Below are 16,887 nucleotides of genomic sequence, written 5' to 3' on the forward strand. Positions count from 1 at the left end.
GTTCTCAGTGTGGCAACAATAACGGCTCTGGCACACGGGGAGATTAGTCGCCCGCGGCAAAACTCCCTGTTCGCGGGCGACTAATCTCCACGAGTTGCCTTCCCCCTGCCATCCCACCGGCGAACATGTAAGTCGCCGGTGGGATGGCAGACGCGGCGGGGCGATTTCGGGAAATCGCCGAAAAAGACTCGCGCGTCTTTTTCTGTTTTAATGCTTTCAACTTAAGCTTGTGTTCATAAAACAGCCCATACAACTGATGTTTTATATATTGAAAGGATGCATAAAATCCAATTTAAAACCCAAATATGCACATTATCATATAATGATATAGTGTCTGGAAAATTGCAATGTTGATAATTGATCATAGTTACCTGTTACCACTCTGAAGGAGGTTTGTAATAAAAAAGTAAAAAAATAAGAATTGATTATATACTATTCTGGATTGAAATCTATATGTTATAATACAATGTTTGCGGTACTTGGACCTCTGTTAATAATAGTTTTATCATATTGTTCTAGATCCCTCCTCCCAGCATTAACTTTACTCTTCCATCACCCATTCTGGGGATGCCATCTGTTCCTATGTTTGACCCTCCTTGGGTACCACAGAGCAGTGGAAGTGTGCAAGACCCAATCAACGAGGACCAGTCTGTGAGTAGGAGTGTGAAACATGTACGAATATCAAAGGATAAAGATTTATTCTTCTGGTTTGCTTATGGATTCTCTTTGCTTGCACTTGGATGCGCATTGGCATGCATTTAGCTCGCTGACTTGAAAAACTAGATTTTAACACCAAGGGGAATATATTTACACTCCTTTAAACTGCTGCTGCTGGAACCATACAATAAATAATTCACAGCAAGCATAATTAGACCTGACTGTGCATGCCAAGCCCAGCCTTAGACTGACATTATGGATTAGCTTTTGCCTGTATAGAACTTCAACCACTTTCACTCAGTGTGCATGCCAAGCATTTTAATCAAGCATTGTGGTGCATAACTCCTGGCATGCTCTGACAGACCTGTATAATAAGCAATAAATCAGGTTTAGACAGTAGCAGTTAAATGTAATATTTATAATATTTATAATTCCAATTTGCTCTTTCAAATGGGCTTTGACAGTAAAAAATTTCAAGCATGATTAGAACTCCACATGCATGCAAATAATGTTGCACTTGGAAATTTCTCCAAAGACAAATACTCTTTGGGCCAAGAAGTTACTCTAATCTGAGAGGATCATTGGTTGCCAGTAATATCCTGGAAACACTTGCAAGTTAATGGGAAGGACTTGAGTTCAGTGTGTATGTTGACTGTGAGTCCATAATTAAGACAAGGAGCCCTTGTTTATAAAGTGTATTAACGTTTGCCATGCATTTTTGCTGTTTCAGTGGATGTTAAAAATGGCAATTAAATATTTGGTGTTTGTAATAGCTTGCTTCAGGTTGATAAGAACTTTATGAATAGGTGGAAGAGAAGAAAAACTGCTGAAGTCATATTAGTGTCAAAACAGTAAACAAGAAATTTGATAAAAAGTCTTTTATGTTATACTTTGACTTTTTTTCAGTGCAGAACTGTGTTGAGAAGGATTTGAGGGGCTATTGTGGATAACAAACTAACGCTCTTGACAATGTCTGTCAGAGTCTGTTTATCCAGCCCATTTTAGGATGACTGTGTGTAATAATATAAGGTATGGTGTGAATATATGCTGTGATGTATGTGAATACAATAGCATTATTATTTAAATAATTTTCCACAAAAACTTTTCTTTAAAAAAAGTTCAAAGTCAGTAACTTTGGCGATGACTATAGATCTGTGCAACGCCTTATTCTGAAAATGCTTTGCATTTTTCCAATCCACAAAAAGAATATTGATGGGTTTGAAAGGGTGGAAATGCATGCAGTTGGCCTGGAACTAAACTTCCCCTGCTTTCTTTGCAATTAACACTTGATATTCCACTGCCCCCTCTTTGTTTACCATTTTTTCATTTGCTCAAGCAAAGCTGTGACGTTTCCTCTAAGACTAGTACTGCACATGTGAATCATCAGTGATTGTGGCACTGAGAATGGAAAGGGGGAAACCCTGATGTCATGTTGCAAAAAAAACTTTTGAGCAAAGAATGAAGGCTGCAAGCAGTGATTTTATGGTACAAGCTGTGCAATTTGTATTGTTTTCTGTAATCGGCAGTAATATTTACTGACTTTACTTTGCATTTATGTCATGAGACCTGGAGAAGGGGTTTTTAAAAGGAGACATTGTAATTGCTTTATAAATTACATTGTTTTTAGAGTGTATTATATACATATTTTGGGGGCCACTTTAAACTGATGGAAAGTATTTTCATCTGATGAAAACCATCCTTCAGAATGGAAAAAATATGTTCATATTTCTCTATAGTTGGGATCTCCAACCTTTTTTTACTCATAACCCACAATCAGATGGTTAGCAAGAAAAGCATGAAAAAAGTTTTTTAGGGATGCCAAATAAGGGCTGTGATTGGCTATTTGGTACCAAATGTGGACGGCTAGTTTGCAGGGGGCTCTGCTTGGAGTAAAACAGTGTCTGTGCTTCCAAAATTTGCCTCAAAGCCAGGAATTTAATAATTGGCACCTACTTTCAGGCGACTGGGGGCAACATGAAAGGGGGCGGTGAGCAACCTATTGCTCACATGCCACTGGTTGGGGATCACTGTTAGTAATTAAGGTTGAGGTTTGAAAACTTTTGCTTGGCTTTGGTTTGATTCACAGGATTTTGGTAGTTGTGTTGTCTTTTTTTAACCTATTACTTATCAACATTTTGTCACATTTACATTTAATGTCCTATTTAGTGTCTTTTTTAGCTGAATTGGGAATTTTGTGTGTTGCACTAACATATACAGCTGATAATTAATGCCATATGCCAGAAGAGGTGCCATTCAGCAGGGCTGGAACTAGGGGAAGGCAGAAGAGGCATGTGCCTAGGGCCCAATGGTGGTGGGGGCACTAGACATGTACCTCTTTTGCCTAATCCTACTCTGGACCCTTCTCCCCCAACTGCCAGCATGTCTCCTCCACCACCAGCATTACCTCTCATCCCCCTGTCTTCAGTGTGGACACACACGTGCATGGGGAGGGGCCAACTTGGTCTGGCGCTGCCATGCCGAAATTCTGTTATATGGACTATTATTTGCTTTTATATCGACAAATTGCTAGAAGTTGCAGTGCATTATATACAGTAGTCAGACTCTGTATATAATAGTGGAAAAAACACTTATAGTGGAAAAACACTGCATTGTAGGTAAACAATCATGGTAAAGCTGCATTAGTATGAGTCTTTTTAGTACATTGCTTAAAGGCATAATTTAATATCTATGAAATAGGCTGTAGTTAGCACCTTTATACCATTGCCTTTTTCATATACAGAAATGGTTCCAAAATCAATGTAGGGTGATTATGGGATATCCTGAGAAATCATTTTGTAGAGCCAGGGTTTTATCTGTGTGAATGATTCCTCTTTTGATTAACATACTAACATAGAAATATGGATATGGAGATTAGAAAACCTAAATATTATTGATCAGAAAGTGTAAAGTTCTGTTTTCTCTCTTTTTAAGTGCAACATAAATGTTAGAAATAAAGGTAACTTATTAGTAATGATCTCTACTTATCCTGTGCCTGCTGCAGTGGTGCATGCCATTTTGAACATGCATGTTATTCTCTTCTAATTACTGTATGTGCTCTAGAATAGTTCTAGGTATCCTTTAGAACACCACTAGGTAAATGTCATAAAAATTGTGCCTAAATAACAACAAACATTAGCATTTTACAATGTAATAATTGTGTATCTCGCATTTTGTAAAACCCTTTCAAAGTGGTATATTTTTTGGGCACAAAAACAATGACTTTTCCTGTAATATTATCTGCACTGGTGCAACCTATACATTTTTTTCCACTGAAAGTTGAGTTGCTATATACTCGTGGGTTCAGAATTCCTTGCCCATTTACAAATCTCAGTGGTTACGCAAAAGTCCCAATAAATGACTTGATCAATCATTTAGTAATAAATGCCCAGGGTGTAATTCATCACTGCAAAATTAATCACTGAAATATAAAAAATATAACATTATTATTGACAGTAAAGTGACAAGTGATGTCAAAGTGCTGCAGTCCAGTCACTGCATCCACAGGAATTATTAAAAATCACCCCCTTCAATTCATCACTACAAAGTTTATCACTGACGGATCAAATGCTTATTAATCAATTAACAATAAAGTGAATAGTGCTGAGTTAAAATGCCCGTGCCACAATTTGATCACTGGATTTACCTAAATGAATTACAAAGTAAGTGAAAAAATATAATCTCTTTGAAAAACCACCATGATTACAACCTTGTTATGCGGCAAGATTAGAAAATGGAAATACAGAGAATCTGGAGACATTCCCAAAGAAAGCTACTATCTCACATTGGCTATCTAGGCCCTGGGAATACCACAAAGAGAAGGCAGGAACCCAGGGGCTGTGGTCTCAATTTTTACCTTGCCTAACCTGATTGTGAGAACTGAATAACCTAGCAAAACCGCAAACCTCTAGGACCTTAATGAGAAAACAGATGTAAGTAAAAGGATCAAGGGGAGCAAGGAGGATGATTGAAGGCTACTTAGTTTCCCGTTGTGAAACAGAAACTATACCCCCGACACATAATCATGACAACTAATCAGAATTAAAAAAGGGAGAATGGATATAAAAAGGGAATTTGATTACATTCAGTTGCTAATGATAATTTTGTAACCTCACGCAAAGTCCAAGCCATTGTATATGTTCAGTAATCAAAGTGCAAATGAATGCCAGAGGTGTTGACACAGATCATAGCATAGGTGTAAACTCGAAAATTGATACATCAGCCCATAAGAATCAGTTCCATTTGTTTCAGAAAGGGAAATCAGTATCCAAAAACTGCTCAAGCTGAAGATTAAAGGACTGATGGGAACAGAATCCCAGGTCTGAACGCAAAAGGCTTAAATAAAGCAATGACTTAAAAAATGCTTCACAGATAAATAAAAGGCACTCACTGCATTAGTTTAATATCCAGTAACTAATATGTGCAGAATAGACAACACAATATGTATGCATGTTTTAGCTTTAACTAAGACTGAGGCTCATCATGTGTACACCTACATCATATGTACACCTAATTTACTCTTTTTCTCCAACCATGGCTGCACAGAAATCCTTCTCAGCTCGGGCAGTGTCTCGTTCCCACCAGAGGGCTGAGCACATTCTCAAGAACCTTCAGCAGGAGGAGGAGAAGAAAAGGCTGGGCCGAGAGGCCAGTTTAATCACTGCAATCCCTGTCACACAGGAGGCCTGTTATGAACCCACATGTTCCCCTAATTCTGAACAGGAGGAAGAAGGTGTGCTGTAGGATCAGTAAACAACTTGCCACAGTTATTTTATGACTATCACTATTAGTGATTTCACTTTTAACACTAATTCCATCTCTCTAAATAATAGTTTTACATATACAGGTATGGGATCCGTTATCCGGAGACCCATTATCCAGAAAGTTCCGAATCTCTCATAGACCCCACTATAAGAAAATAATTTCCGTTTTTAAAAATAATTTCCCTTTCTCTGTAATTATAAAACAGTACCTTGTACTTGATCCCAACTAAGATCTAATTAATCCTTATTGGAGGCAAAACAATCCTATTGGGATCAATTAACGAAAATGAGATATAAATTACGGAAAGACCCCTTATCCAGAAAACCCCAGGTCCAAGGCATTCTTGATAACAGGTCCCATACCTGTACTTATTATTGTGCCATATACAAACATTCGTCCTCGTCATTAGAGCATATCATGCATTATTGGTTCCCAGTTATGAGCTTTCATAATTTCAGGATACAAAAAATTCGCGAAATGCGGCTACCTCACAATTTGACATGCCTGCCTCTTTTTTGATGCTACTGCGACTTTTTCCTCTCTTGGTAAATTTCTGTAAATTTTTATGGCAGTTTCAAGAAAAAAATCACTAATGGCGAAATGGTGAATTGTTACTCTGTGAAAGTGTTTTGGGGGTCATCAGAACCATCAAAAATGCCCAAGACCATTATTCAGGCCAGTCTTTTCAGGTGGCATTACGAGTTCAAGAAATAGCAATAAGAGGAGATTTAATATGTAACATAGTGTTCATTATGATTATTAAATCTCAACCCCAAAGATCCCTAAATTCATTGAGGGGTGATTTCAAATAATCTACACTATGGGCCTGATTCACTAAAGGGCGATAAAACGTGCGCTATTTTTATTGTGCGCTAAAATTTTTACCGCGTCTTAATTTTGGCGATTTTTCGCACAATTCACTATAAGCATACTCGCGCTTTTTTACGCGCGATATTGCATGCGTTATTTAACTCGCGAAAAGACTATTTCAATGCGGTATTTGCCGGAACATGCGCTAAATTACGCGAATAATCGCCGCATATGAATGGTAGCATAGAAATAGTGTATAAAAATTGTTGCCGCATATAAATGATGTATATAAATATTAGCCACATATAAATGGTATCATATAAATAGTAGATGCTTATAAATAGTAGCCACTAGTGATGAGTAAATGTGTTCTGGTTCTTTAGTGAAAAATTAGCAAATCTTTCGAAAGATCCACGAAACGGCAAAAATGTTGTGCGGGCAAAAAAATTGTTGCTGTGACTATTATTTTTTGACACTTGTATAAATTTTTGGATGTGCGGTGAATTTTTGCGTGGCAAATTTTTTCATGCGTTTTGCCATTGGCGGAATGTTTTGAGAAACGCATGAAAAAATCCGCTGCGAAAAAAATTCAACGCACGTCCAAAAATTCGCTGCGAATCCATGCCTGGCGAAACATTTCATCACTTGTAGCCAAATAGAAATAGTCGCGCAAATGAACGCACGCCATGTTAGCCATACACGCCAATACTTGCAGAAAATTACTGTATTAAAAATGAACATTTCGCTGCAAACTGGCGGCTGCGTCACTCTAGGGGAAACACATACTTGAATAAATAACACTGTAAGTCCATATTTTATTGCAAAAAATCATTTACTGTACTTTTGTATAATTTTTCGCCTGCCTGTAGTAGGTGTTAATTTTCGCATAGCCGAATGCGATATTTAGCGCGCAAAAGTTATAGTGAATCATGCGATCGTATTCTTTTCAGCGCGGAAATTAACGCAAAACGGTAAAACTAGTGCGAGAAATAACCCATGCGAAAATGGCGATTTTTCGCACACGATAATACTATGGTGAATCACGCACAAATTATTTTGCGTTTTTTAATGCGAAAAAGCGTGTGATAATTTTTATCGCCCTTTAGTGAATCAGGCCCCATTTGTGGTGGAAATATCCTGCAGGAAAATCATGGCTCCACTGTCAGATAAACTTACCAGAGATTCAGAGGTCAATGTACTCTAAGCACAAAGTATGCAAAGTATGCTACAAGCCTAGTAACCCAATGTACTTTATTTTTTAGGAAAGTTTAAAAATGTTAAATATATAAATACAGTATATTCTTAATTTGCTATTTATTGTGGTTGGATAAGATATGAACTAGAGCAAACAAATGGATAGATACGTTTGCATCTTTTTACTATCTGCTATTCCCTCTGTATCATAATATGGAGTCTGTACCAGTTTGGGTATGCTAGAGCAGGTTTCACCTGTTTCATTGTGTTTGCCAGTAGAAGAACCCACCAATCTGAATTCCAGACGCCTTTCAGTAAGTCCATCCTGTACCTCCAGTACTTCACACCGTAACTACTCCTTCCGCCGAGGGTCTGTGTGGTCTATACGCTCTGCTGTGAGTGCTGAAGGTGAGTCAAAAAGTCAAGGTACCCTTGGTTTATGCACTGTATTCATTTGTTTTACTGACAGGAAGGGAATCCACAATCATTATTCAGAGAAGCAAACGCCATAACATCAAGTGATGAGCAATGGACTCTATAATTACAATCAATAATGCAGTTCAGAGTGAATCAAAGGACGTTACATCAGTCATTCTATGTAATGCTAAAAAATTTAGTTATTACAAAAACATCAAAAGAAGAGCCAGATATGTCAAGAAGCAAGGAAACTTAGATCTTCTCAGGAGAAACTACTGACATCATTGGGACTTAAGCAAATACTTTGTGTACTTTACCTGTCTGGTTATAACATACTTTTTACAATTCTCATAGCAAATTCTCAAGTCAGGTCATAAATCCAGTTCTTTTCTAGTTATTTCTTAGTTATTTTCAGTCTATATATTTCCAATAGCTCCTCCAATAAAACTTGTGTATTTCACAAGCAGGGTTAGAATCCATCCTTTATTTAGTTATTCTTCATTTTAATTTATTCTTCATCTGTTTTACAGATGAGGAGCATGCAACAGAACACACTGGAAATCATCATGTCTCCCAACCACCCCAGCCAGTTTTCCCAGCCTGCATTTGTGCTGCAGTGCTGCCCATTGTTCACTTGATGGAGGATGGGGATGTGCGTGAAGATGGAGTAGCAGGTATGATGAGTTTTATTGGTAAAGTTTAATTTGGTAAAATCAATTGCATTCTTACTGCTTGCAAAAATACTGAAAAATGTACAGGTAGCTTACACAAAATTGTATGGGCCAGAAAGAGAGCATTTCCTAAGGAATTTACTTTTCTGGTTAAGCCTTTAATTTTGCAAAAAGCTTCTCTTTGCTCTTTGTCCCAAACTGAATCCTAAAAATTAGGGTAAGGAAGGGTTAAAGACAACTGCACGTTTTAAAAAATATTTCAACTTCTGTGTTTATGTGACAAAAAGCCACGTGATTTTAAGGATTTGGATTTGGTTCAGCCAGGGGCATAGACTCAATTGAATCTGAATCCTGCTGGAAAAGGCAGAATCTTGGCCAAATCCCAATTTGAATCCTGGATTCGGTGCATCCCTACTAACAAATGCAGGTAATCCCACACATACACACAAGACAAACAAAACAACACATGAAACTAAGAAACTAAACTGGCAAAATTGCATTTAATTTTGTGTTTAATCAAATTTTCTATAAATAATTATGAATTATGAAGACTATATCTATTGTCTCCTAATGTAAACATTTGCCTATAACAAGGTTCTTGAACATGTACTTTTTTTTCTTTTTAAATTAAACAATTATTTTTAATTCAGTAATCACTATGAATTAAATATAATTCCAGACAAATAATGACAATAGAATGAACAGATTTACTTTTTGACTAGTATCTTATCTGGGGTCCTAAAAAAGTGAACCCTACAAAGCAACAATTTTTTTTCATTACTAAACTATAAAGAGAAAATATCCTAATCCCTCAATTTCCTTATTTATCTAGGTTTAGAGAATTTATGTCCTTATTTGCTCCAGTAGAAGTGATTTTCAGCTTCAGCCTCAAATTACTCAATTACTCAAATTATTATATTTACACTATTTACAATTACAAATGAATTATACAGTCTAAATTATTTTTATCATCTGTGTAAAAGAATAAAGGCCAGCTTGTCTTCCCATCTTGGCTGTACTCTGTCCTCCAGCACCTCTGGTCTGCAGTCCACATGCTGCCCCAGGTCAATCCAGATACTGTTCTCCCTTCACTACTGTCCAGTCTACATTTATACACCTTTTCAGTCACTGCCCCCACATGCCAACTGATTAGATGGGGTTGATAAAAACCACACTTTGCCTTTGTTCAGGAACTATTGAGAAGATTTCTTGCATTCTCTGCTCCTGTAGCAGATGTGCTGTCCCAACAACATTCACAGAAAACCCTTTGATATGTAAGCTTCCTGGACATCTGTAATCAGTACAACTCCCCAATACACAGTGTATAACATATAAAAATGTATAAGGCCACTATATATATATATATATATATTTATATATAGACAACAACAAGAGATCCTCTGCACTCACCCATTATCAATATATATAGGACATTAAGACATTCTGTGCATTAAGCTACCAAGAAATGCTCTCCCCTTTAAACAAAACGGGGATTGTTTGCCCATATATTGCAATATACTTCAAGCATTTCTTCGTAGCTTAATGCACAGAATGTCTTAATGTCCTATATATATTGGTAATGGGTGAGTGCAGAGGATCTCTTGTTGTTGTCAATATGTATTTGGGGTCACAACCTCATTGCACCTCCGCCCAATGGTTTAAAATTTAGTGGTTGAGCACAACTTCCCTCTTTTTTGCTATATATATATATATATATATATCTCAAAAATAATGACACCCAAGATGAGCAATTTCGTACACAACCAGCAACAGACCAGATTATACATATTGATGCAGCCCTGAGTGATCCAGCCCTGATTGCTCCTTCAGTGCATTGCATTCTGGAAGCTGTAGCAATGAGATAATTGTATGTTGTGGGTAATGAAGTGAAATGCTTTCCAAAATGATGATTAATGGAACTGAAATTGCCTTTAGAAACACAGCTGTCTATTTAATAAAGGAAGCAGAAAAGGACTAACAGAAAGAGAGTTCACAGCACTCTATAAAGACAGCACAAAGTGAATTTGCTTTTTAAATAAGAGATAGTACATTGTAGGAATTAGTCTGCAGTCAATATTTTTGTAACCCTGTTCCCATAATGATCTTTTATTAATCCCTTAGTAAGTGCAGTGGCACAGCAAGTTCTGTGGAATTGCCTGATTGAGGACCCATCCACAGTTCTTAGACATTTCCTGGAAAAACTCACCATTAGTAACAGACAGGTACAGTGTCTTCATCACTTTATTATTACCAATTAAATCAAAATATTTTTGAGGCAAATAGTCCTTCTTGAAGTGCATACTGCTTGATATTGGTGTTATATAAATAACAAGATTTTTTTTAAAAAAAAAGCCACATGTGCCATTTAGTTTTGATGTATGTACAAGCAATGTAACTCTTTACAGTCAGTGCTATATCTGTTTCAGGATGAACTGATCTACATGCTGAGAAAACTGCTTCTTAACATTGGTGATTTCCCTGCTCAGACATCACATATTCTGTTTAACTACTTGGTAAGTTTAACAAGGACTCTACAACATTTAGTACAGGTATGGGACCTGTTATCCAGAATGCTCGGAACCTGGGGTTTTCTGTAATTTAGTTCTCCATACCTTAAGTCTACTAAAAAAATAATTTAAATATTAATTAAATGCAATAGGATTGTTTACCTCCAATAAGGATTAATTATATCTTAGTTGGGATCAAGTACAAGGTACTGTTTTATACTGTAATTACAGAGAAAGGGAAATCGTTTTTAAAAACGTGAATTATTTGCTTATAATGGAGTCTATGGGAGATGGTCTTTCCATAATTTGGAACTTTCTGGATAACGGGTTTCCAGATAACAGATCCCATACCTGTAACTTGAGGGTAACATTGTGTATCCAAAATATAAGCATTTGGAAAATATACATCCAAAGATGAAGGTTTAAGTGCCATTAAAAATATCTGTTTTCCAAAAAGGAGATTTCCTTTTTTTATTTGTATAGTCTTGACTGTTTTATATTTGTAGATTATGGTTTTCTGACACATTTCCAGATATCTCTTTACAGAACCACCTATCCACAGTAATCTGCCAAACCACATACACAAATGCACTATATTTATATATTAATTGTTAATCAATTCTTCTATTCTGTTACCTCTCTCAAAAACATCCTATCTGTATCCTATCTGTATAAAAAAACAAACCTCAAACCTTGAAGTAGATGTACCATGCCTGCCTTTTTACTTAATTTAATAGCACATCCATAGCCTTCAGGCTCACAAATTTCCCACACTTCAGTGTGTTTATAGTACTCACTAACATGGGAACCCAAAATGAAGGTTTCAAAAACAGGAAAAAATTGCAAGTTGCATTTTTATGAATGAACTTATTTCATTACATTAAATGTTTTTAAATGATCTGTTATGGCTTTTTTATATGTAGGTGGGCTTGATCATGTACTTTGTGCGCACTCCCTGTGAATGGGGAATGGATGCCATCTCAGCTACACTGACTTTCCTCTGGGAAGTGGTTGGCTATGTTGAGGGCCTCTTTTTCAAGGATCTCAAGCAAACTATGAAAAAGGAACAGTGTGAGGTTAAGCTCCTTGTGACAGCATCTATGCCTGGTGAGCAGTAGCCCACTGTTACCTTTAGCAATTAGAACTGGGTTTTAGAGAAAGAGATGCTAATTTTTCCTTTATTGACAATAGGCACAAAGACTCTAGTGGTGCACGGACAGAATGAGTGTGATATCCCAACTCAGTTACCAGTGCATGAAGATACACAGTTTGAGGCTCTTCTAAAGGTGTGTGTACCTTTAAACCATGGGGATTTATGTATAAAGTGATGGTGTCATTTTGAGAGATAAGTAATTTAGTAGCTGTTTTCTCATTTTTAGGAATGCCTGGAGTTTTTTAATATTGCAGACTCTCAGTCTGCAAATTACTTTCTGATGGATAAACGCTGGAATTTAATTCATTATAACAAGGTAAAATAAAAGATATTGCCCACACTTAGGGAGTTATTTATCAACGGTCATTTTTTCCGTAGATAAAGTTTTTTGTGTTAAAAACATGAAATTTTATATATTTATTGAGTAAAAAAAAATTCATGTAAAACTGCCATCTAAAAGCTTGCAAGGTCATGTAAATGTCAATGGTACCTGTTCTAGTTAACATTTCAACTATTTAGTTAATTCCAGTTTTTCTCGTTTTTTTTTGAGCTTTGTGACCTATTACACACTACACAACAAATAAGAATTTGAGGTGTTCACATTTTATTTTATTCAATCACATTTTTATAGTTGGATTTCTTATTAAATATGGTAACATTTGCAATTACTGTATATACTTGAGTATAAGCCTAGTTTATCAGCACCCAAAATGTGCTGAAAAAAGTCACCCTCGGCTTATACTCGAGTCGGTTGCCATGGGTCCCTCCAGACCGGCACCGTCTGTCCTTTGTGTGCAAATTAGGTAACCCGCAACCAGACCCTCCAGTGCCCTGGCCCACCCCAAATTCATCTTCATCTACCATCCTCACCTGTTCCATTCTGACTAGACATTGCACTTTAGGATTTTAACTCTTTGTATTTTAGCTTGGATGCTGATTGAGCTAGTTTACTATATTTCTTTTAAATAAATATTTAAAAATATATACCCCACTGATGCAATGTAATTGCAATTGCAAATGTAATTTTATTGGTATTTATTTTGACTATTGAAACTTAGCAGTAACTGCTGCATTTCCCACCCTAGGCTTATACTCGAGTCAATAAGTTTTTCCAGTATTGACTCGGCTACCTCGGCTTATATTCGGATCGGCTTATACTCGAGTATATATGGTAGTTGAAGTAGCTCACCAAAACTTTTGATCAAACTGCTTCGCCATTTAAGGGTGTGACTTCTTTATTTAGAGTTTTGGTATATGTATTTAATGCAATGGTAGAATAACAGACTAAATGAAAAAAAATTGCTTAGTATTCACTTGGTCAGAGAATATACAGTATGGCGCATATAATATATGTACTTTTTTCGTTTCAGACATATGTACGGGATATTTATCCTTTCCGGAGGTCAGTTTCACCACAGCTTAACTTGGTTCATATGCCACCTGAGAAGGGCCAGGAGCTGATCCAGAAACAAGTATGGGAGAGACTGTGCATGCACCCTAATGAGATGACTATATATTATATAGCTTAAGTTATTTAAAAAAAAAGTACTTTAGATACCATTGGTTCTGTTCCTTCTGTTTAGAGGTTGTATTTTGGTTATTAGGTTTTCACCCGGAAGTTGGAAGAGGTTGGAAGAGTTTTGTTCCTTATATCACTGACCCAGAAGATTCCACCTGCCCATAAGCAATCTCATGTTTCCATGCTGCAAGAAGACCTTCTACGTTTGCCCTCATTTCCCCGAAGTGCTGTTGATGCAGAGTTTTCTCTCTTTAATGATCCCCAAGGTACTCAAATCAAACTTCTCTGAATAGATAGCAAGGAAGCCAGGGTTATTACAATACAGATAAAAAAGCAGGCATTTGCATGGGTATATGGGAGTAAAAGAACTTGGGAAAATGCCCGACTGATACAGTTATTATTACTGTTTATATAGTCTTTGGGACATACAGGGACCTTAATAATGTTGCAGGGGTCTAGCAACATCTAGAACCATCTCTGAAGACACAATAGAAATGTACCTCCTTGACATAAAATAACTACGTACAAAACAGGCAGACTCCTTTAAGAACACTGACAATTTTGAACATGTGCAATAACCCATACCAACCAACCAACCAACCAACCAGCAACCAGGCCATTGTGTCTCTTAGCAGCAAAATCTAGTGCAAATTTCACGTAATTTTGCATTAGATCTTAAATATGTAGGTTAAATGTGTTATAAGTTTTCAGTGCATAGAATTTGGCTTTGTCATAGAATCTAAAGTACTTGATTTTTACACAATAGAAAAGATATAGAACGTGTCGCAACTGTTAAATATATATATATTTTCTCTTCAGCAGGAAAAGAATTGTTTGGCCTGGACACCCTACAGAAAAGCCTATGGATCAAACTTCTAGAGGAAATGTTCCTGGGAATGCCCAGTGAATTCCCTTGGGGTGATGAAATGATGCTTTTCCTCAGTGTTTTTAATGGAGCTCTTATCCTGCACCCAGAGGACAGTGCCCTGCTCAGGCAATATGCTGCTACTGCCATTAACACAGCTGTACATTTTAACCACCTTTTTTCACTCAGTGGTTATCAATGGATTCTGCCCACAATGCTACAGGCAAGTGTCAGAGGGGTAAAATGCAAACTCATATGTCTGTGACGTGACACTTAGCAGGCTTTTGGTCATATCAGTCAAACTGACCAGAGCTGGATTTGTATCGCTAACTTTACTTGGTCGACATAAATTCCAGCTGATCTAAGTGTACTGTATGAGCATTACTATTCCTGCTACGGAGACATTCTTAAGCTTATCATTCTTTTTAGGTGTATGCTGACTATGAAAGTAACCCGCAACTTCGCCAGGCTATTGAATTTACCTGCCGTCAGTTTTATGTTCTTCACCGCAAACCCTTTGTGCTTCAGTTGTTTGCAAGTGTTGCTCCTCTTCTAGACCTTCCAGTAAGCCCTGAACTCTGTTAACAGTCTTTATTCTTTACCAATGAAAAAGATACTAAATGTGAAAATACAGTATTTTCTCTTTGGGATAAGAGTCTCGGTGCATAACTGCCAGTGGTCCCTGCTGAAACATGACAGCCATGATTTGTGTAGCTGAAAAAAAGTGGGAAATATGTTAACATACATAAAGAGTTGGATGGATCATAGCATGGGTGGACATATCTTGGTGGGGTACATGCAATTGTGACTGCAATCAGTCAGACATACTGTGGGTAAATTGACATTTTGTCCCACAGGATGGGGTAAGCAGTGGCTCCTCCAGTAAGGGGGTATCAGCCCAGTGCCTGTTTGATCTGTTGCAATCCTTAGAAGGAGAAACAGCTGACATTCTGGATATCCTGGAGCTTGTGAAAGCTGAACGGCCCTTGAAGTCATTAGGTAAAAGCTTTTTATTAAGGTGAAGTTTATATTATTATTATTATTATTACCACTACATATTTATTAAGCACCAACATAAACGAGTGTATACATTGAACCTACAAGATTACATACATAAAACAACAACCAGATACAAGATATTCAATTTAAATTTTGCTATATTGTAGACAGCAATATTGTAAGGCGATTTGAAATTGGCCTTCTTTTTTAACTAAATCAAGTAACACAAAGTAAATAGTATTAGACCAGTTTAAATTGTATTCACAATGGTAACACTGACTCTCACTCTGATCTTTCAGTCTGTCCACCGAGCAGGGGGAAATAAAGGCAAATCTGGTCCCTAACCATACCCCACCTGCATTTAGCTACAGGTATCAGGTCATAAAAAACCCTGACTTATCTTGTGTCTGTTGTCCCACCCAGCAAAAAGACAAGAGAGAGGTGCAAGTGAGTGCATATGGGTCCAAGTGTTCCTCAAGCAGGAGACTTGCTCAGATTGCTAGATTTTTCTTTAAAAAATTACTCACTTGAAGATCTACAGCAACTTTTGTATCATTTGTTTTTTATCTAAGTATCTGAATATTTTAATCATATTTCAGATTTTTGCTATGGAAATGAAGATATGGCGTTTTCCATCAGTGAATGCATCAAGTTGTGCGTGACTGTGGTAGCATATGCTCCTGAGTCCTTTAGAAGGTAACTCAAATTTTTTCTGACTCAACCAAGAAGTTGAAAAGATTAGTAATACTGATAGACAACCTACCTTTGTTCAGCCTGCAGATGCTTATGGTACTAGAAGCTCTTGTTCCCTGCTACCTGCAAAAGCTGAAGCGCCAGACTTCTCAGTTGGAGACAGTGTCAGCTGCACGTGAGGAAATTGCTGCCACTGCTGCCCTTGCCACCTCTCTGCAGGCTCTTCTCTACAGTGTGGAAGCTCTCACCAGGTCAGATATATTGCTTCTAAATTACCTCTTGTGAGTTATAAAGCAAAGGCAATTTAGAAGGTAATAACTGCTGTACCTTTGCACCAGGTCTGGAATACAATAGCAACCAATCTTTGTACCCTAACTCTTCACTTTTAATAGCTGATATTCATACACTGGCTTACATTTACAGTACTTTGACCCCTCATTTTGAATAAAAATTGCAGACCGGTTGAAATATAACTCTCTTTTTTCATTTCGACTGCATATATTAAGAATTCTTTGTGAATAATAAATCATTATGCTTTAAACTAGGAACCAATTCTATTTTGTCTCAGTATATTTAAATATCATATCTATATCAGCCTTCTGATAATGAAGTCTGAAGATTGACACAAGTATTATTGCTAA

General features: G+C 37.0%; 1 protein-coding gene across 25 annotated transcripts in view; it reads left to right on the forward strand.

The window, feature by feature from the left end:
• unc80 (unc-80 homolog, NALCN channel complex subunit) overlaps positions 1-16,887 on the forward strand; it is a 139,955-nt gene that overhangs the window by 88,698 nt on the left and 34,370 nt on the right. For 14 of the 25 annotated variants that reach the window (XM_031893923.1, XM_031893924.1, XM_031893907.1 and 11 more), the window contains 16 exons: positions 520-672; positions 5,200-5,386; positions 7,699-7,830; positions 8,370-8,513; positions 10,632-10,732; positions 10,937-11,023; positions 11,941-12,124; positions 12,209-12,303; positions 12,397-12,486; positions 13,541-13,642; positions 13,775-13,955; positions 14,509-14,777; positions 14,984-15,118; positions 15,412-15,553; positions 16,153-16,249; positions 16,327-16,497. In XM_031893923.1, the coding sequence (XP_031749783.1) occupies positions 520-672; positions 5,200-5,386; positions 7,699-7,830; positions 8,370-8,513; positions 10,632-10,732; positions 10,937-11,023; positions 11,941-12,124; positions 12,209-12,303; positions 12,397-12,486; positions 13,541-13,642; positions 13,775-13,955; positions 14,509-14,777; positions 14,984-15,118; positions 15,412-15,553; positions 16,153-16,249; positions 16,327-16,497 (2,270 nt within the window). The remainder of the gene's footprint in view (positions 1-519; positions 673-5,199; positions 5,387-7,698; positions 7,831-8,369; positions 8,514-10,631; positions 10,733-10,936; positions 11,024-11,940; positions 12,125-12,208; positions 12,304-12,396; positions 12,487-13,540; positions 13,643-13,774; positions 13,956-14,508; positions 14,778-14,983; positions 15,119-15,411; positions 15,554-16,152; positions 16,250-16,326; positions 16,498-16,887) is intronic. The other 11 variants (XM_031893910.1, XM_031893920.1, XM_031893926.1 and 8 more) reach the window with 4 other exon arrangements.

Source organism: Xenopus tropicalis, chromosome 9 (assembly GCF_000004195.4).
Source record: "Xenopus tropicalis strain Nigerian chromosome 9, UCB_Xtro_10.0, whole genome shotgun sequence".
NCBI classification, from domain to species: Eukaryota; Metazoa; Chordata; class Amphibia; order Anura; family Pipidae; genus Xenopus; species Xenopus tropicalis.